Source organism: Panulirus ornatus, chromosome 18 (genome assembly GCF_036320965.1).
Source record: "Panulirus ornatus isolate Po-2019 chromosome 18, ASM3632096v1, whole genome shotgun sequence".
Taxonomy (NCBI): Eukaryota; Metazoa; Arthropoda; class Malacostraca; order Decapoda; family Palinuridae; genus Panulirus; species Panulirus ornatus.
Window position 1 is genome coordinate 51,585,300 of NC_092241.1, and position 21,620 is coordinate 51,606,919.

At 42.4% G+C, this 21,620-nt stretch overlaps 2 protein-coding genes across 9 annotated transcripts in view; one reads left to right on the forward strand and one right to left on the reverse strand.

Annotated features, from left to right (window-relative positions):
* Positions 1 to 18,115, forward strand: part of LOC139755082 (uncharacterized) — a 39,312-nt gene extending 21,197 nt beyond the window's left edge. For 5 of the 8 annotated variants that reach the window (XM_071673180.1, XM_071673182.1, XM_071673185.1 and 2 more), the window contains one exon: positions 16,287 to 17,131. In XM_071673180.1, coding sequence (XP_071529281.1) covers positions 16,287 to 17,002 — 716 coding nt within the window. In that variant the 3' untranslated portion in view covers positions 17,003 to 17,131. Of the gene's footprint in view, positions 1 to 1,520; positions 6,528 to 16,286; positions 17,132 to 17,771 lie in introns of those variants that run through there. The other 3 variants (XM_071673186.1, XM_071673188.1, XM_071673187.1) reach the window with 2 other exon arrangements.
* On the reverse strand, positions 12,039 to 16,244 carry LOC139755083 (uncharacterized). Its single transcript, XM_071673189.1, has 3 exons — positions 14,609 to 16,244; positions 13,491 to 14,487; positions 12,039 to 13,315 (listed from the first exon to the last, which is right to left on the reverse strand). Exons 1-3 carry the CDS (start codon positions 14,625 to 14,627, stop codon positions 13,174 to 13,176), a joined length of 1,158 nt encoding a protein of 385 aa, XP_071529290.1. The 5' UTR covers positions 14,628 to 16,244; the 3' UTR covers positions 12,039 to 13,173.
* Positions 18,116 to 21,620: the final 3,505 nt, after the last annotated feature.

Sequence of the window (21,620 nt, forward strand, 5' to 3'; positions counted from 1 at the left end):
GAACCTTCATATTCTGGAGGCATGATGATGAAGGCTTCTATTCTAGCTCACTCAGTCACTTGACTTTAGGCTGACTCCTGTAACTCATTTTTAGTCTGTCAGCAAGAAAGCTGTATCCTCTCTGGATCAATACTAATATCGGGAGTCCTTTAAACCTTGTTAGGAAATAGGTACTTATCCATACAGTTTGCATATGAGACCCCAGATTTCAGAGCCAGATCATAAGATTCTGGCTTGGATGTTTTTTATGCTTATCTTCATGACACTAAACTGGAAGAGAGTTGAGCATTCATTTACTGTGCCATTTCCGATGATGATGGTTCATGAGTCTTGTTATATAGAGAGAAACATCTCCTTAAAGTTTAGCATGTTTTATTGGAAATTAGTCTATAGGGTGCCAAGTTTGCCTTGTTTTCAAATTATTCTCTTTTCTCTGCCAACACCCTTGGAGGCAGTGAAAGTGAATTTTGACTTCAATCAGTCACTACTCATAGGAGGCACCTCAGGGATCTCTAAAACTGTTGTGACAGCTTTAAGTCATACTTTTCTTTAACCTGCCAGGAGAGAAACTTTTTAAGATGCAGTTGTTCACAGATGTTTGCAACTCTTGATGGTATATGCTAGACCCCTAGACAAGTACAAGCCTGGATATTGCATCTATTTGGCATCCTTTTCCTTGGAAATGCTAAGTTTTTGACAGTTTTGGACTATACAAAGGTCTTTTGTAATCAAAGAAAGTACTGTATTTTTGCTATCCTTGGTTTTAAACAAATTTCTGATGACTTAGCTAATAAAGAAGCTGTCATGAGAAGAATGGTCTGATAGATGGTGGATATGCATGATTTTTCAGTATATTTTCTGAAACTTTGCAGAAAGCATCAACTGAGATCTCTACCCTGGTCATGGAAATTCCATCCTGATATTTATTGTCTGTTAAGTTATATTAAGAAAATTCTAGTCGTGTTTTTAAACAATTCTTAAGCCTCTGTGAAGGAGTGCAGGAAAATCTTTAGTTTCTGTTAGGAAGAGAGAGCAGTTAGAACGTCTGCAGTATTTGCCTTGTTTTGAATCCCTTTTCTTTGCTGGTCAATCTAGAAAGCTTTACAATCAAGGAAATATATATATATGTGCAATTTAACTAGACAGCTTTTCATGAGAAACAAAGTGTAAAGAGTCCTGGGAGTAGAGGCAAAGTAGTTAATTAGCAGGCCAAGAAACTATAGTTTTGTTTGTGATTGTTAAAGAATCTTTTATATCAACTATTAAGATGTTCTTTAATCTGTATGATAGACTTGAAATAGGTTAATTTTGATATTGGTCTGTGTCTCATAATCTCCTATTGCTGTCAGAGGCTTGTGCAAAACCTGCTCTATGTATCATTCTTTGAACAAACTTCAGCTCTCACTCGTTCCATCAGTACTGATACTATCACAAGAGAAATCACTCTTCTACCACTTATCCTTATACTAGATGATGTTCATATTGAAATTTTTCATCACAGTATTTTGTAACTTATATAGGACTCCAGAACCTGTGCAACAACATCCAGGGAACATTTTATGGGCTGCCAAGCACTTGGCGCTGGGCTGAGAGGCGCAGGTTGGGAACTCATCTCCTACGTCGGACACTCAACATCTTTTTGCAGGAGGGAGAGAGACAACTTAGACCCTCTGATATCACTCTTCCAAATTGGATGAAGTGAAAGGAGTACCAGCATTTGTCACTTGTTGCTCTGTAGATAAGTTCTGCCCACAAAAGGAAGAGCTGTAGAATGAGTTAGAATTCGTGAAGAAATATCTAAAGAGTTTTATAAAGGTAGAATTTCATTCCCATGAATTTCTATGTTTTAACTTGTAATGTACAAACAGAAGAGTATTTATGGTTTAGTGAGTCAGATTAGTAATGTACAAACAGTAGAGTATTTTATGTTTTAGTGTGTCAAACCAGAATTGTTTTCTATAGTATGTTTTATTTTAACACTCACTAATTTTTAAGATTTTATGTTCACATTTATCTTTTATGAATTTTTAATGTTGACCTTTTACGCAATGTGCTAGAATGTCTCATATTCACTACTTTAATGTGTAGTTCATTTATCAGGGATGTTGCTGCATGTAGTCAATACTTATGTTTTGGATATTTTTTAGTAAATATTACATTTTAGCAAAATAGACATAAAATACTAATTCAAAGTAGAATTTAAAGTTTTACTGTTGCTTTTTATCAGTAAAGATTTATTTCATATTTTGTTTTCGTACTTGTCTGTTGTTTCTTATGTTAGTGAAGTATCACCAGAAATAGGAGAAGAAAGGCCACATTCACTTATCCATTCTCAAGCTATCATGTGCAATGCTCTAAGATCACAGCCGTGAAACCACAACCAGGCCATACTGACCTTTCCATGTTTTTCCCCGTCCGCTTTACTTACCTTGGTTTAGTCCATTGACAGTATGTCTCCCTGCATATCTCATTCTTCTAATTCATGTGCATGCCTTTCATCCTCCTACATGTTCAGGCCCCAACCACTCAAAATATTTTTCAGTCTATCCTTCTATTTCCAGTTTGGTCTCTCCCTTCTCTTTTTCCCATCTACTTCTGATGTGTTTCCTCTTTGTCAGTGTTATATATGATGATAATGATTCATGTTATCAGAAATGTCAAAGAATGATTTCCTTTAACTTCATTTATCTTGTACATAAAGTTAATGATCTTTCTTTACGTTATTTACTTTATTGTAGTGAATGAGAACAAAAATGTGGATGGTAAGAGCATTGATTTATTCCTAGCTCTTTGAAATGAAAATTACTTCAGTTAGCCTTTCATGATTTTTAGCTAAAGAGACTTAGAATCACCACAGAAATCAACTAATTATGATTGAACTCATTATTTCCTAATGAGTGAGGTCATCAGTAATAATGTCTAAGGTCTGATACTGAGTCATCACTGCTGTTGGCAGCAATATTTTTAGAGATAATTATCAGCATAAGAATATAGGAAAATTGTATATGTAGATAAACTTAGAACTTTACAAATAATTGAACTTAGCCAGGTGATTTACCTCATATTCTTGAAAAGAGGATCAATATAAGACACAGAAACTGAAGTTGGCCAGGTATATGGGATTGGATGCTAAGCATAACAGCGATAGAAAGGAGCAGTTTACATGTAATCAAAGAGAAAGTTAAGTTGAATGTTTGCCAGGCTTTAGCAGCCTCTCACTTACACTCAAGAAGAGAATACTGGGATGCTGTTGACTAGGGATCATGCCCCTCAGTAGCTTCATGCCTCAAGGGGTTCCATATATCAGTGCTCCTGCATGAAGTGTACCTTTGTGCTACTCCTGGCTACCATACAGGACGTTGGGTAACACCCAAACTTATTACACAGTTACACATTTTTCCTCACTGATGGGAGATGATGGCCAAGTCATCATCCCAGCTGCTAATTCAAGCTGGTGACATTAACCCTAATCCTGGACCATCAGTATTCCTCTGCCTACAGTGCCCAATGCCCATCACCAAAAAAGCATTGCTCCCCAGATACCCAAACTGTACTCTGTGGTTTACTTCCACTGCACATCACTGTCGTCGACAAATGACTTTACAGAGCATTGGAGATGGAGTAACTTATCAGACTGTATCTCTCAAAACCCCCTTGCAAACCCCATCACCTGCAGCACAAACCCCCAACAAACAACAGCACAAAACACAGTCACTCTTCACAAACAAACCATTTTACTTTACAGAACCCCAGCATCATACTTAACATCTTGCAACTCAATCCCCGTGGCAATAAAGATAAACAGACAGACATACTCAGCCAACTCCAAGAACGCAACATTTGCATAGCCCCATCCAAGAAACTAGACTCTCATCCAAATTCACCTTCCCCCCATCCAAGAAACTAGACTCTCATCCAAGTTCACCTTCCCACCTTTGCACAACCATTTAACCATAAGACAGAAGACAAGGACAAGGAGGAGGGACTCATAACACTCGTCTACTAAACCATACCATTCTCTAACACCACTAGAGGTCATATACAATACACAGACAGTGACAGCACCATAGAATAAAACTTCACAGTACTGACTTCAACATAATCAACACAAACATACCTCCCTCTCCACAAACCCCTCCTGATAGATTCCCCTGCAGCAGAATCTCACCAGCATACCCAATACCTATTTTTATAGAGATGTCATTGCCCACCATCCCACTTAAGGTAACATTCACACTAAAGGTCCAGAGGTGCACTATACATAATACATCTACACCGTTCAGTAGCCTCAACCTACAAAACCAACCAACCAGACCCACCACTTCCATCAGCTAACTTTGTCAGTACTCACCTTCTGCCTAGCACTACACACAAGGACCAGCTGGCTTTCAATCATATGAAACTGTCAGGACTAATATACCATCAAAAATACCCATCTTTGCTTTCACAGACAGTGAGATCTCTTTCCATACACTCCTCTTTGTGCCAGGACCTTATCCTACACACCCACCCAATGGCACACTTCAGCTTCCATAGTTCCATTTCCTGCCATATCCACTCCCAGGTATCTATAACACTCCAATTTCTCTAGGTTCTCTCCATTCACACTTAAAATCCAACTAACATGTTGCTTCACTGCTAAACTAATAACCTTGCTTTCTTTTATTGTTTACTCTCCTTTCAAACACTCTCCCAAGCACAGAAACCAGCTTCTGAAGTATCTCATTTGAATCTGATGCCATTTCCCACATTAGCAAGGTAGTACCAGGAACAGATGAAGAACAGCCTTCATTCACTCACATCCATTGTGTAATGTACTGAAGACACAGCCCCATTTATACACCTAGGCTCCAGAGACTTTTCCATGGTTTCCCTTGGATATTTCTATACCTGTACAGTCCATCACTCCAATTAATCTGTACCTGAAAATTTGAAGTGTACATTTAAATTTGTCTTGCAAGATATATTGATAGGCTGTAATGGAAAAGATTACAAGTACTTATATTATGCAGACAAGCGTTATTAGGTTATTAGGTACAGTAGGGTTGAGGGTCAAGTCAATTGGGAGGTGAGTTTGAATGGAGAAAAACTGGAGGAAGTAAAGTGTTTTAGATATCTGGGAGTGGATCTGGCAGCGGATGGAACCATGGAAGCGGAAGTGGATCATAGGGTGGGGGAGGGGGCGAAAATTCTGGGAGCCTTGAAGAATGTGTGGAAGTCGAGAACATTATCTCGGAAAGCAAAAATGGGTATGTTTGAAGGAATAGTGGTTCCAACAATGTTGTATGGTTGCGAGGCGTGGGCTATGGATAGAGTGGTGCGCAGGAGGATGGATGTGCTGGAAATGAGATGTTTGAGGACAATGTGTGGTGTGAGGTGGTTTGATCGAGTAAGTAACGTAAGGGTAAGAGAGATGTGTGGAAATAAAAAGAGCGTGGTGGAGAGAGCAGAAGAGGGTGTTTTGAAATGGTTTGGGCACATGGAGAGAATGAGTGAGGAAAGATTGACCAAGAGGATATATGTGTCGGAGGTGGAGGGAATGAGGAGAAGAGGGAGACCAAATTGGAGGTGGAAAGATGGAGTGAAAAAGATTTTGTGTGATCAGGGCCTGAACATGCAGAAGGGTGAAAGGAGGGCAAGGAATAGAGTGAATTGGAGCGATGTGGTATACCGGGGTTGACGTGCTGTCAGTGGATTGAATCAGGGCATGTGAAGCGTCTGGGGTAAACCATGGAAAGCTGTGTAGGTATGTATATTTGCGTGTGTGGACGTATGTATTTACATGTGTATGGGGGTGGGTTGGGCCATTTCTTTCGTCTGTTTCCTTGCGCTACCTCGCAAACGCAGGAGACAGCGACAAAGCAAAAAAAAAAAAAGAAAAAAGCGTAATGGATATATTTTTTCATACATGTGAATCTGAATATGCAGTGATATTTATGAAAAACATTTTGCTGTTATTTTCAATCATGGTGTGGTTGTAGATCCTGTGTTTGCTTTGGTAAATTGTATACTTAAGTTTCCCTTAGAATGCTGGTCATGGTTGAGGTTTATTTATCAGTGTGTATTGAACTGGTGACTTCCATTATTCCAAGTATCAGGTGATCTCAGAATCAAGAGTATGTTGACTTATTGGCATAGGAGATTGATAAGTAAGTGATGGAGTAGAATTTAAATTCCTTTTTATTTTTCATTCTGTTCTAGTTTTTTAGACTCTCCATGTGACTTCCTGTTTTGATGTTCATATAATTCTGTTATTCACTATGGAGTTAAATTGTCATAAATTTGCCTTGAATTCAGTATTATGGTGAGTGAAGTATTTTTGCTTATGATAATGTCAGAAATCCTCAGCCATTAAACTGACAAGGTCTGTTGTATATTCATGAGAATTTACATAACAGAAAGATTTGTAGTACTTTAACTGATCTGTGATATTATGGTAACATCTTCATATCTGTTTTACTTATGCTTTTAAGACATTTGGTATACAAAACTATTTTGACATAAATAAAAGTTTATGTTTTTAGGTATTACATAATTTTTTTGGTTAACCTTCTCATGAATTGGAGGCACAGAGTTATGTATTCATATTTGTACGTATGATGGCAGTGCAACATCTTTATGTCTCAAGCTCTTTTGTTTCTGAATTCTTGTTGTCTTGTACTTCTGTATATCAGTTAGTTTTTGAGTTCTTTATTCATTTGGTCCTTTACTAATGATTTGTCTCTTATGAACCTGTGAAATAGTTTAAGGTGCTTCTCAGGTTTACCAAATGTTTCTAGCATACCGCACCTATTCCTTCCCTCTTTAGTCCTCTTTCTATTCTTTTTTTTTTTTCATACCCAAATTGTCTCACACTTCTCCATACCTCTGCTGTAGATTTCACAGTTCTCTTCATTGCTATGTCTACACACAGGTATCTAAAACATTCCACCTCCTCCAGATTATCTTGATTTAAACTCACACTCTACTGCTGAACCTAATGATTTTGCTTTATTCATATTTACTCTCAACTTTCTCCTTTCAAACACTCTCCAGAATTCAGATACCAGCTTCTGTAATTTCTCACTTGAATCTATTACCAGTGCTTGGTCATAAGCAACTCACTTACCTCCCAGGTACTCCCTGTTCCAACAGACTGCATACAAGCAGCTGACACATTCCAGGCATCCCTATTTCCAACAGACTGCATACCAGCTCCTCTCTCTTAGACCCTTGCATTCACCACTCTCACCAGCCATTTTGATAATCACATCCCTGCCAAGGATCCAGTTCCACCTAGAACTACTCTCCTTCCTCTATTTCTACTTGATAAAAACTCTTCACTGCTTCTAGCAGTTTTCCTTCTACACCATATTTTTGTAAACCCTTCCACAGAGCATCTCTGCTTTTTCGAGATCCATAAATGCCACATACATATCTTTCTGTTCTCATTATTTTTTTCACATTCTTCAAAACAAGAGAGAGAGATAGCATATATGAGATGGCCATGCTGTCTAATCTTTATTTTTTTATTTTTTTTTTTTGCTTTGTCGCTGTCTCCTGCGTTTGCGAGGTAGCGCAAGGAAACAGACGAAAGAAATGGCCCAACCCACCCCCATACACATGTATATACATACGTCCACACACGCAAATATACATACCTACACAGCTTTCCATGGTTTACCCCAGACGCTTCACATGCCTTGATTCAATCCACTGACAGCACGTCAACCCCGGTATACCACATCGCTCCAATTCACTCTATTCCTTGCCCTCCTTTCACCCTCCTGCATGTTCAGGCCCCGATCACACAAAATCTTTTTCACTCCATCTTTCCACCTCCAATTTGGTCTCCCTCTTCTCCTCGTTCCCTCCACCTCCAACACATATATCCTCTTGGTCAATCTTTCCTCACTCATTCTCTCCATGTGCCCAAACCATTTCAAAACACCCTCTTCTGCTCTCTCAACCACGCTCTTTTTATTTCCACACATCTCTCTTACCCTTACGTTACTTACTCGATCAAACCACCTCACACCACACATTGTCCTCAAACATCTCATTTCCAGCACATCCATCCTCCTGCGCACAACTCTATCCATAGTCCACGCCTCGCAACCATACAACATTGTTGGAACCACTATTCCTTCAAACATACCCATTTTTGCTTTCCGAGATAATGTTCTCGACTTCCACACATTCTTCAAGGCTCCCAGAATTTTCGCCCCCTTCCCCACCCTATGATCCACTTCCGCTTCCATGGTTCCATCCGCTGCCAGATCCACTCCCAGATATCTAAAACTCTTCACTTCCTCCAGTTTTTCTCCATTCAAACTCACCTCCCAATTGACTTGACCCTCAACCCTACTGTACCTAATAACCTTGCTCTTATTCACATTTACTCTTAACTTTCTTCTTTCACACACTTTACCAAACTCAGTCACCAGCTTCTGCAGTTTCTCACATGAATCAGCCACCAGTGCTGTATCATCAGCGAACAACAACTGACTCACTTCTTAAGCTCTCTCATCCCCAACAGACTTCATACTTGCCCCTCTTTCCAAAACTCTTGCATTCACCTCCCTAATCTACCGTAAAAAAAAGATAACCACACATCTCTGTGATCCAACCTGTCCAATAGTTCATCCTTTGGTCACTCCTGAGTGCTTTGATAGCTGCCACTCATTGATATTACAGACTTTCTTCCTCATCAATTTCTTTGATAGTTTTGTCTAATCTTTCAACATTAACCTTCATCGGTGTCTTTATTGGTCCATAACCACTCTGTCACTACAGTGCCTTTTCATCTTTTCAGTTGGAGATGCTTGCCCTCATATATGATTTTAATGCCAAACCTGTGTTTCTCTTATTGATGTTTCTGATGTTTTCATTTTCCATTAATTACAGTTTCCTTTATTGTTCCTTCCCATAACATCATTCCTTTCTGCCTTTATATCAAACCTCTGCCATCCCATTTGTACAAGACAACTTAGTTCCTACTTTAGATCTCCTATGTCCTATTTTGCCCATCTGTGATGGGGATGAACCAAGTGAGTACATTAGCCTTGACTGCACTTTGGTTTTCATACCCTCTTATTAGACCTCCTGGAGCGCTCTTTGCTTCTCTACTGTGGTCTAGTCGATCTTGTTAAATGGACCAGTTCCACAGGCTATTCATCCATATTGCAGGATCAAATGCAACACACACTTTAACAGAGATATTTTAGCACACTTACATTTTTGTTTTCTCATATCTAATTCACTGGTTAGTATCTGTTTGTTTTCAGATTTGTAAAGACGACTAAGTAATGGCTGGGTTGATTGTTTAGGATAGATTAGTAAGTTTCTTCTCATATTGTCTGGACACACATGAGACACTGAGCTGAATGATACTCATTTCTAATTATTTAATAAATGATTATGATTATGATAATATAATTATTTTTTTTTTTTATTATACTTTGTCGCTGTCTCCCGCGTTTGCGAGGTAGCGCAAGGAAACAGACGAAAGGAATGGCCCAACCCACCCCCCCCATACACATGTATATACATACGTCCACACACGCAAATATACATACCTACACAGCTTTCCATGGTTTACCCCAGACGCTTCACATGCCTTGATTCAATCCACTGACAGCACATCAACCCCGGTATACCACATCGCTCCAATTCACTCTATTCCTTGCCCTCCTTTCACCCTCCTGCATGTTCAGGCCCCGATCACACAAAATCTTTTTCACTCCATCTTTCCACCTCCAATTTGGTCTCCCTCTTCTCCTCGTTCCCTCCACCTCCAACACATATATCCTCTTGGTCAATCTTTCCTCACTCATTCTCTCCATGTGCCCAAACCACTTCAAAACACCCTCTTCTGCTCTCTCAACCACGCTCTTTTTATTTCCACACATCTCTCTTACCCTTACGTTACTAACTCGATCAAACCACCTCACACCACACATTGTCCTCAAACATCTCATTTCCAGCACATCCATCCTCCTGCGCACAACTCTATCCATAGTCCACGCCTCGCAACCATACAACATTGTTGGAACCACTATTCCTTCAAACATACCCATTTTTGCTTTCCGAGATAATGTTCTCGACTTCCACACATTCTTCAAGGCCCCCAGAATTTTCGCCCCCTCCCCCACCCTATGATCCACTTCCGCTTTCATGGTTCCATCCGCTGCCAGATCCACTCCCAGATATCTAAAACACTTCACTTCCTCCAGTTTTTCTCCATTCAAACTCACCTCCCAATTGACTTGACCCTCAACCCTACTGTACCTAATAACCTTGCTCTTATTCACATTTACTCTTAACTTTCTTCTTCCACACACTTTACCAAACTCAGTCACCAGTTTCTGCAGTTTCTCACATGAATCAGCCACCAGCGCTGTATCATCAGCGAACAACAACTGACTCACTTCCCAAGCTCTCTCATCCCCAATTAGTATGTTATTAGTATTATTATTACTTAATATTATTATTTTCATCATTTTCATCCTCAATTCAGTTTTCAGTGCTTGCTTTCAGTCACATTTGGAACTCAAAGATTATTGCAAACTCTACCAGGTAACACCTGTCTTGATGTTTCCCTATCATCCAATTCAGATATACCTCTTTTCTTCTGCATGTTGTTTACAGATTTACCTTTCGATCTGCACTCGTAATATACGTATGTGCTGCTCTTCTGAATTTCCTGAGGCACTGCAGCCATGGCTTATTCTTCAAGGAAAACAGTCGCACACTACACTCATATTTAGAAATCTTTGAGAATATGTAACTCGATTATGAAGTGGCACCTTTCCCCTGGTTGGACCCTGCCTAATAAATTCTCCCCTTGGTGATCATGAAGTAGACCCTCTCTGCTTAAGATCATATAGCAGACACAGGTACAGCCATCCCACATTCCTTGCACAATAGGTCGCCATAGGTGATTACCGGTACTATCCACCTGGGTATCTGAGGGGTCAGTGATGGCTGCAGAGTGAGCCAGCACTTCAGTGGTTGTCAAGTTACACTTCTTTAATCTTGGTAGCTCTTTTTTTTACTACCTCACCCATGCATAGAGGGCTGGTATTCTTTCCATGAACATGCAATCTCTCCTTGTCACGCATAACACTTGATAACACTTAACTCACACAGCTCATTCTTCCTGACTGCTATGTGATAACCTTGCCCTTTGGCAAAATAGTATGAGATGGGGGCATTAGGTAGCAGTTGTAGGTTGGAACATTAGGTAAGATGCTTGGTAAACACTGTGTTGGAGTTGCCCTCTGCCAGTATCCTGTTAAGGGTGAAGCACTGAAGGCGAAGAAACGGCAATGAAGTTCACCAGTTATGTAAACTTTTATTATGGCTACCCCCTCGAGAGAGTTCCCAAAGTGAACAGTTGTCAGATATAGGTAGATTGTTTGATGATTTTTTAAGGAAAATAGATGTTGAGCCAAAATTCCATTTTTCCAGTACACTGTGTATGAAGAAAGGCTGTTGATTACTGGTAAGCAGAGACTGACTGGTGATAAGTTACAAGTGGAGAGTGACTGATGATGAGTTAAGAGTGATCTGTGATCAGTGATGGGGTGGTTTGTTACCTGAGAGCTGTGAGTGAAGAATGATATGAGAATAGTTATGAATGAAGGGTGGTGGGAGGTAATGGTAATGGGTGACGTATGATGAGTGATGGCCTAAAGATGATGGGTGGTGGGTAGTTACCTATTTCTTCAGTATGAGAAGAAAGTTTTGCAATCATGGGGCTCCATCCCTTAAACTTTCTCCACCATCACACAATTTCTTGAACTTTTGTATGCTGTCCACATTCACTGTTTCATAATTCATTTTACTTCATTCATCTGGTATTCACACTATACAAGTACTCCATTACATCATTTTCAGCAAATTTTTTGCTTGATTTCATGTTATAGCCTCTGGTTGCTCTGTCCTTGTGTCTTTCAGAAAACTGTTCACTGTTGAGGACTTCATCAAACTTGTTTATAAACTTGTGAAGGCTGTGATCAGGTTAGTTCTTATACTTTTTTCTTTGTAGATAAATTTGAGGTCTATAACCTTTGGTAAAATTCAAGGTCTCTCACTTTTCAGTGTAACCCAGCTCTCTTAATTCTGATACCTTCTTTGTTGCCCTCCTCTGGACCCTTTCTTATAGTTCTTTGTGCTTATTTATGTTCAGAGACCAAGTTTGAGAGACATGATCTAGTTTTGGCCACATGTGGGATGTGAACGGCTAGATGAATATTACTGTTATCTATTTACCCGATTGCTATTTTGATATTTACCATCAGACTGTTTGTCTCATATACTGTTATAGTATGGGACTCTAGCAACAGGTTAGGGATGATGGGCCTCCAAAGTCCCTCTCACAAACAGATTCTGGCTGCTTATTTTTTCCTAGATGATACTGAGGCCTTCCTGATGAAAGACTGGTGAGAGATTTATTGTTGGAATAAGTGTAGATCAATTATTGAATTGTGACAGTCAAGACTGATGGATAAGGAGCGATTGGTGAAGAGTGAACGACCAAGACTGGCAGGTGAAGATTAACTGATAAAGGGTAGAGTAAGAGTATGGAGAATGGCACAGTGACTAGTGAGGTGCAAAGGGCAATCAGTGACAGATGGGGAGTGATGGCAAGACATGATAGATGAGGAGCAATGGGCAAGATATGACAGGTGAGGGCTGACGGGCTAGGTGCAATGGGTGAGTACTGATGGGAGAGAAGTGAAAGGAAGGAGCAAGAAATTTCATAATTTTTTCACAAAATACCACCTATAGTCACACTTGGTAGGTAAGTTCAAGTGTTGGGAAGGTACTAACCCTCAGTCACATGCTGATGTCACTGACATTGATACAGTTTAGTCTCACACATACAGAGTAAGATGTCATAGACTTTTAACCTGTGATGTCTCCCATGTCACTTTCTGAAACATTGTTGAGCTGTTTTTCATATGGCTTAAGTTAGTAATGCAGTTCAGTTCCAAAAATTCTATTTATTAGAGTTTTCAGTCAGATTTTTAACTCAGAGTACTGTTAGAATATCATTAAAGGTTCTTCATAATGTAGCTATGGTGGTGGTGGTTCCAGGCACAGCCTCACTACTGGCTCCTGGTGTAATTATTGGTTGGAGGCTTCCTGGCAGTGGATTGCTGCTTGTGGGGATGACATAGAGTTTATTTAGAACTGCTTTTCTTGAGGAAGACCGAACTCTTGGTTCCTGATGTAGTAGTTGGAGGCTTCCTGGCAGGGGGTGGCCGCAGACTCTACCACACAAGTCATCTCCTTCTGGTCGAACATGGTGCCCTCACCACACATGAAGCTGAGATGTACATTGATGGTCATAATACATTAAGGAAGCCATACAGTAACATCATTATCTATACTTTCAGGGACACAACTACTCCACATAACATGCAGATAAAGCCCTTGCAGTCCAAACTAACACTAGGAAATTCTCACTACTATATATCCAGACTTGATAACATGGGACTCACCTGTATTGGTAAGTTTGTACTGCACCATCAGAGAAGAGGGCGGGGTTACACACATGGAAGATGCGACAGAAGTTGTCTTGGTCAGCGTAGTAGCCATAAGGACGGCCAACACAGGTGAACGATGTGGAGATGCTGCCAAGCAGTTTGCTGGCACCAGAGGGAAGGTTTAAGGGTTCATAGACACCATTAATGTTGTTTTCTGAAGTGCTCAGCACAGAGCCTAACTGCTGGGAGTTATCCTGGAACTGACTTCCCTGAGAGAACCTTTGGCTCTGGCTTCCACTTGAGATGCTCTGCTGGAATGTACCAGACTGGAGGCTGTTTTGATTTTGTTGCTGGAAATTATCCTGATTCTGCTGCTGGAATGATCCAGACTGGAACCTGTTTTGATTTACCTGACTGTTCCCTGACTGGAATGTACTGCCAACAGATGATCCAGACTGGGCAGTTGTGCCCTGGTTGGTCAGGAATGTATTGCTGCTTTGAAAGTCATTGTTGTTCAGGAAGGCACTGCCACTCTGGAGGCCGCTGCTTCTCTGGGCATCAGTGCCGCTCTGAAAGGAGTTTAATTGCAGATCACTGCCGCCCTGGAAGGAACGGGTCTGAAAGTTACTGATGTCCTGGAAGGCATTGTTTTGAGAGCCACTGACGCTCTGGAAGGAGCTCCTCTGAGTATCTATGTTTCCTGGGAAGGAAGTTCTCTGAACACTGACACGCTGAAAGTCATTATCTCCTTGGAAGGAACTTCTCTGGAAACCACTCCCTGTCTGGAAGCCACTGACCTCCTGGAAAGAGTTGCTTTGAAATCCCCTATTGTCCAGGGAGGAGCTACCCTGGGAATCACCGGCACTTTGGAACTGATTATTGACATCCCTGGAGGAGCTGGAAGTGAAGGTGCCACTCCCTTGGAAGAATCCATTCCCGGCAAGTCTGACGGCTGGTGTGAAGTCGTTCCTCTGTTGGAACTGTTGAGCTGCAGCCAGGGCTGCAACCACCACTGGAAATACATAATTCCAGTTCCAGTATTAGATTTATATATTATTTCCACTATGAATGCATATATTAACTAACAGTATTCTCGTCTCTGTAAATAATAAACATAAGAGTCTCTAGCTTACCAAATAGGAAGGTCTTCATTGTTGAGTTGTTCAGCTCTCAGAAGAGTGTGTGGCGGACAGTGAAGCCGCTGATCTTTATATACCTAGGTTAATTCAGGTTTTGGCGGAGGGGAAATGGCGTGAAAGGTCTACTGTACAGCAGAGAACGTGGGAACCTGGTCTGACAGGGTAGCGTCTGGCGCCGCCTTGTCTCGCTACACTCTGGTTTTTTTTTTTTTTTTCCTTCTATGGTGATATATATGTTTATCCGTCCATGAAGAGTTATGTCTTCTCCAGCAGTACGAACATACCGGACTTCATTCAAAACAAAAATAACTCTCAAGATGTGTATCACTTTACCATCTCAGATAGCCTAGCTGCATCGCTTCATTATCCCAGACGGCCTAGCACGTCGTTTACCACTGACGGCCTAGCAGCGTCGCTTTTACATCCCAGATTAACTAGCAGCAGCATTTCACCATCCCAGATGGCCTAGGAGCATCACTTCATCCCAAACGGTCCAGCAGCATCAATTCACCATCCCAAAAGTTATAGCAGCATCACACTATCCCAGACGGTCAAGCGGCATCACTTCATCCCAGACGGCCTAGGCGCAGTATTCCACTACCCCAGTGCTTCTGTCATTCCACCATTGTAAACACTCCATTACTCCATCAAAGACGGTCTATATCTCTTCAGTACTATTTGTCCCATCGTCCTTCCCATCCAGGACAACCCATCACCACGCCATCCAGAACAACTAGTGTACCTCACAATCCATCACTCCACCAACCAGTACAACTTGTGTAGCCCATCAACCAGGACAACCCATCACTCGCCTATCCAGAACATGCGGACACCCAGACGACTTAACTGCTTCGCACTTTTACCTGGGATTCATGAGATTAGTGAATCAAATGGAACACTTGTGGCAAGACTAAGGTCTCCGGGCTTAAGGTAGGGTTTCCACGCTTTACTCAATACTAACATGAACTGAAAACAATGGGTCGGTGACATTTCAGCAGCACCATGGAGCACCTGGCAGGGACACAACAGATCCTGGATGGTTCCTTCAGTCTTATAACTAGTCAAGCAGCAGGTGGACAGCGGGGTTCAGACGTTCACTGTCAGATGAAGCTTCACCGTCGGTATCAACATTATGAGGACACTGTGGTATTGGTGGTCAGTTGGTTGAACAGCCAACGATCAGTGTCAGGCAGCAGGAGGAGCGGTTAGTGGTGAGCCGAGTGGAGATGTTGAGGGTGAAGGTGGCTCAGCAGGAGGTGTCCTGGGATGAACCTGTTTATATGGTAGACTCATGAGAACTGGACCAAGGTGGGTGGGGGGCGGCCATAATATGTTCTTCATCAAACATATCAACAATTCCTGCAGGATCTAATACCTTCATCATGTAGTGTCAAGTATCGGTCCATAGGATTTCTGGAGCTATTGTTGTATAATGAACTTTCACGCCACTCGCTCCCTCCAGCCGATCCTGAGTATATATAGACCAACGGAGCGATGGATACCTCACACGTTCCAGAGAGCTCAACATCACTGCTATGAAGACCTTCGTGTTTGGTAAGATATGATTCCAAATGTCTACGTCTTTTGCAGTGTCCACTGGAAGTATGAACAAACAAATTTCACAATTTATGAGAATGTGGTGTTTACAACTAATATTAGAATGTGTTTCCAGTGTTGGTAGTGGCCTTGGCTTGGGCTCAGCAAGACAACCAAAGGCCTAACTACACCCCTGCTGTCAAACTGGCTGGTCCTGGATCCTTCGCTTCCACCTCCGCCCATGACAGCAGTAGTCAGTTCCAGAGCAGCAGTAGTATCCAGGGTAGCTTAACCCAGGATGGTAGTGGATCACAGAGCAGTTCATTCCACAGTGTGAGTGAAGTTCAGGGCAGTTCCGCTCTTGGCCACCAGAGTAGCTCCATCAAGGGTGGCAGTAGATTCCAGAGCAGTTCAACTCAGGGCGGTAATGAGTTCCAGGACAGTTCCTCCACTGGTGTTAGTGTCTCTCTGAGCAACTCTTTCCAGGATGACAATGGTCAGCATGATAGTGCTAGCCAGTTTGGCAACAGCCCTCAAAGTGACTCCATACAGGATAGCAAGAGCTTTCGGAGCAGTTCATTCAAGGGTAGTAACAACTACCATGGCAGCTCCATTGGTGCTGGAAGTGATTCTCTGAGCAACTCTTTCCAGGACGGCAGTGGCTTTGAGAGTAGCTCTTTCCAGGCTGGCAGGACTTCCTTCCAGGGCGATAGTACCTCTCAACACAGATTCTCACAAGTGAGTGAAAACTCCTTCCATAGGGACAAGAATGTTCAGAGTGGCTTCCAGACCGGTAGTGGTTTCCAGAGTGCCGATGGCCTCCATAGTAGCTCCTTACATGCTGGCAGCTAGCTCCTTCCAAGGCGACAGTGGCTCTCATACCAGCATCTCACAGGCGACTAAGGACTCACAAAGCAGCTCGCTCCAAGGCTTCATCGGTGTCCAGAGTGGCAGTGACTTCCAGAGGGGCAGTGGCTTCCAGACCGGTACTGGTTTCCAAAGTGGCAGTGGCTCCCAAAGCAGTAGTGGCTTCCAGAGCAGTACTAGTGGATCTGGTAATGGCAGTGGATTCCAGAGTGGCAGTTCCATCCACGGTGGTATAGGCTTCCAGCGTGGCAGTGGGTTTGAAAGCATCCAGGGCGTTACAGGCCAACTTGAGTCTTCCAGTGGCAATAATAGATTCCAGTCGGGAGATTTCCAACTGAACCAGAATAGGTTCCAGTCTGGTGAATTCCAGCAGAGTGGGGTACGTGGAAGCCAGAACCAGAGGTTCTCTCAAAACGGTCAGATCCAGGAGAACATTCAGCAGTTAGGGTCCCTCTCTGGTGACAGTTTGCTGCTTGGTGGCATCTCCACATCGTTCAGCTGCGTTGACCGTCCTTACGGATACTACGCCGACCAAGACAACTTCTGTCGCGTCTTCCATGTGTGTAACCCCGCCCTCTCTGGCCACAGCAGTCGGTTCAGGTGAGTTCTGTGTGATTAGATATAAGGTAAAGAAGACTGGTAATTGGCTATAATCTGCTCATAAAATGTATCATAAGTTTTTATCTGGTAATATAGACCGTGATATTGTCAGGCTCCTCCATTGCGCTCTGCTAATCAATGTACATCTCCTCAGCTTCATGTGTGGTGAGGGAACCGTGTTCGACCAGAAAGCGTTGACGTGCGTGGTGGAGTCGGCGGCCACCCCCTGCCAGGAAGCCTCCAACTTCTACATCAGGAACCAAGAGTTCGGTCGTCTCCAGGACAAGCAGATCTAAACACTCCACCATCACTACAGGCGGCCGGCCACCAGGAATGTTACAAGCAGTACTGGTGTATATGGATGTGATCCTGACGATGTCACTTTACAAGTAACGAATAGTATAGAATGTATCATCACTGAAAATTGATAAATCATAAAGGATATGATTATATATGACCTGTTAATACCTGTGGTTTAAACAAGAGAGAGAAAAAAAAGATAATGCAAAAGTACTTGGGAAGAAGAGATAAAGAAAACCCTATGATCAAGGGTTTGAGTACATCTCGAAGGAGTAATATTGTCCTTAAATCGTAATCAATGTGAATAGAAGCCTGGTAGTAGAGCAATAGGATCCTCAACTTCCACCATTCCTTAGTACATCCATTGGCAGGAAATAGAAGACTAGATAATATGGATCGAGTATTCTGACGTAGAAGTTTTTATAGGAAGACGTGAATGCAAAACAAATTCTGATCTAGTTTAAGACATCGGATTCTCTAGGGAAGAAGTTCAATTCTGGTAAGACAAAAAGGCTTCGAGGTAACGCCAATCAATACATTAGTGATATTGGCTATCAGTCAACAAACCAATCATCAACATTTGTTGGTAGTTTATACATATGGTCTGTACGTCTGTCCTTGGGAAACGTTTGACCACTTTTCTGTTACATCTTAACCAAACCCTTGCTTATAGGGGCAGTTGTGACGATATATGACGCAGACAAAGAGAAGATGGAAACGATTTGAAAAAAAAAAAGAGTGAAAATCCAACGTTGAGTCATCAGGGAATCAGTGCATTTGTATAAAGAAGGAAGTTAATGTTATAAAAGAGAAAGAACACAGGAGAGAGAATAGAACCTTGAGGACACCACTGTTGATGCACCTATCAGAGAAGTTGGGTATGGTATGAGAAGAGTGTGTGAGGAAGGGCAAAAGAGGGAAGGTTGGAGACCAATTGGCCTTTACAGGGAGCAGCTGGAGTGGAAGGTGCTGGGAGAACAGAGACCTTAACAAGATGGTTGTCAGATTTACCAACTGGGACGAGATCAAGTGTATTTAACTAGAAGGATTAGAGGTGAAGATTAAACCTGGAGTATTGAAAGTGGCATGACAGCATGGGGTATGGCGAGGGTGGATGAGACTTCGCTACAGATCGACATGAAACCGTGAGGGTACCAACGCCACCACCATCTGTGTGGAAGAATGTCTACAATACTTTATGGCTTCCGCTGAAAAGGCCGTTAGAGGAACAGTTGTTGTAACAGTAAAAACAGTGACAGTTGAGAGAGAAATCTGAATCCAGTGGAAGTAAAAATTTGGAGATACAAGGACCAAGAGCAGTACAACATATGTGTTGATTCTAGAATAAGCAGCGAATCCGCCAGTGGAGCACAACTATGGGTCACATTAAGTGTTGAAGTGAGGGATGAAGCCAACGACAATGCATATCATCATCATCTTGACACCAAGTAATTTGGCGATATGAAATCATACATAACACTGTACAGTTTGTATTTACGCACTTCTGTTTCCTGTGTATTCAATTCTGGCCATGACTAGCGTGGATATGGGTGTGGTAGCTGGCTGAATAATATATGGCGAGGAAGGATATGTAGTGAATATTTTGAACCGTCGGAGATTGTGGGTGTTATAGTAACTCGAACGTGGAACGCTACTATCAAAACCTTAAAATTTGTACTTAGATTCTCAGACTTAGAATTTTCTGAGCAACAGTGTGTCTGGGTGGCGATGTGCAACAATGAGTAGCCTAGTGATTTCTCAAATTTTCTGAGCAACAGTGTGTCTGGGTGGTGATGTGCATCTATGAGTAGCCTAGTGATTTCTCAAACTTAGAATTTCCTAAGCAACGGTGTGTCTGGTTGGCGATGTGCTGCAATGATTAGCCTAGCAGTGATTGGAGCTTGCTTACGCTAACATCAGAATCTATTTAGATTTGATGGTTTACTTTCATATAGCGGACTTTCATAAGTCCTTGATGTTAGTGAGCTATGACATCAGAAGACAGTTGGAGCTGAATGTAGAATGACACGCCAGACCTTGATGTATACATCTGCAATTGGCTTATTCCCGAATGACTAAAAAGTGTTGACGCTGTAATAATGGCAGTAGAGTGATGGATGAAAAATGGTGGGTCTGGAGTGATAGGTGGAGAGTATTGGGTCCGGAATGACGGGTAGAGAGTCTGAAATGATAGGTGAAGTGCGAACGGGTCTGGAATGATGGGTAAAGGGTGAACGGGTCTGGAGTGATAGGTGAAATGTGAACGGGCGTGGAATGATAGGTGAAATGTGAACGGGTCTGGAATGATAGGTGAAATGTGAACGGGTCTGGAGTGATAGGTGAAATGTGAACGGGTCTGGAGTGATAGGTGAAATGTGAACGGGCGTGGAATGATAGGTGAAATGTGAACGGGTCTGGAGTGATAGGTGAAATGTGAACGGGTCTGGAGTGATAGGTGAAATGTGAACGGGTCTGGAGTGATAGGTGAAATGTGAACGGGCGTGGAATGATAGGTGAAATGTGAACGGGCGTGGAATGATAGGTGAAATGTGAACGGGCGTGGAATGATAGGTGAAATGTGAACGGGTCTGGAGTGATAGGTGAAATGTGAACGGGCGTGGAATGATAGGTGAAATGTGAACGGGCGTGGAATGATAGGTGAAATGTGAACGGGTCTGGAGTGATAGGTGAAATGTGAACGGGTCTGGAGTGATAGGTGAAATGTGAACGGGTCTGGAGTGATAGGTGAAATGTGAACGGGCGTGGAATGATAGGTGAAATGTGAACGGGCGTGGAATGATAGGTGAAATGTGAACGGGCGTGGAATGATAGGTGAAATGTGAACGGGTCTGGAGTGATAGGTGAAATGTGAACGGGCGTGGAATGATAGGTGAAATGTGAACGGGCGTGGAATGATAGGTGAAATGTGAACGGGCGTGGAATGATAGGTGAAATGTGAACGGGCGTGGAATGATAGGTGAAATGTGAACGGGCGTGGAATGATAGGTGAAATGTGAACGGGCGTGGAATGATAGGTGAAATGTGAACGGGTCTGGAGTGATAGGTGAAATGTGAACGGGTCTGGAGTGATAGGTGAAATGTGAACGGGCGTGGAATGATAGGTGAAATGTGAACGGGCGTGGAATGATAGGTGAAATGTGAACGGGCGTGGAATGATAGGTGAAATGTGAACGGGCGTGGAATGATAGGTGAAATGTGAACGGGCGTGGAATGATAGGTGAAATGTGAACGGGTCTGGAGTGATAGGTGAAATGTGAACGGGTCTGGAGTGATAGGTGAAATGTGAACGGGTCTGGAGTGATAGGTGAAATGTGAACGGGCGTGGAATGATAGGTGAAATGTGAACGGGCGTGGAATGATAGGTGAAATGTGAACGGGTCTGGAGTGATAGGTGAAATGTGAACGGGTCTGGAGTGATAGGTGAAATGTGAACGGGTCTGGAGTGATAGGTGAAATGTGAACGGGTCTGGAGTGATAGGTGAAATGTGAACGGGTCTGGAGTGATAGGTGAAATGTGAACGGGTCTGGAGTGATAGGTGAAATGTGAACGGGCGTGGAATGATAGGTGAAATGTGAACGGGCGTGGAATGATAGGTGAAATGTGAACGGGCGTGGAATGATAGGTGAAATGTGAACGGGCGTGGAATGATAGGTGAAATGTGAACGGGTCTGGAGTGATAGG

Excerpts from the sequence above, each read along its gene's own strand:
- LOC139755083 (XM_071673189.1), bottom strand. Across the intron at positions 13,316-13,490 it reads GTACAAACTTACCAATACAG|CTTCATGTGTGGTGAGGGCA; the intron begins GTGAGTCCCATG and ends TGTACATCTCAG.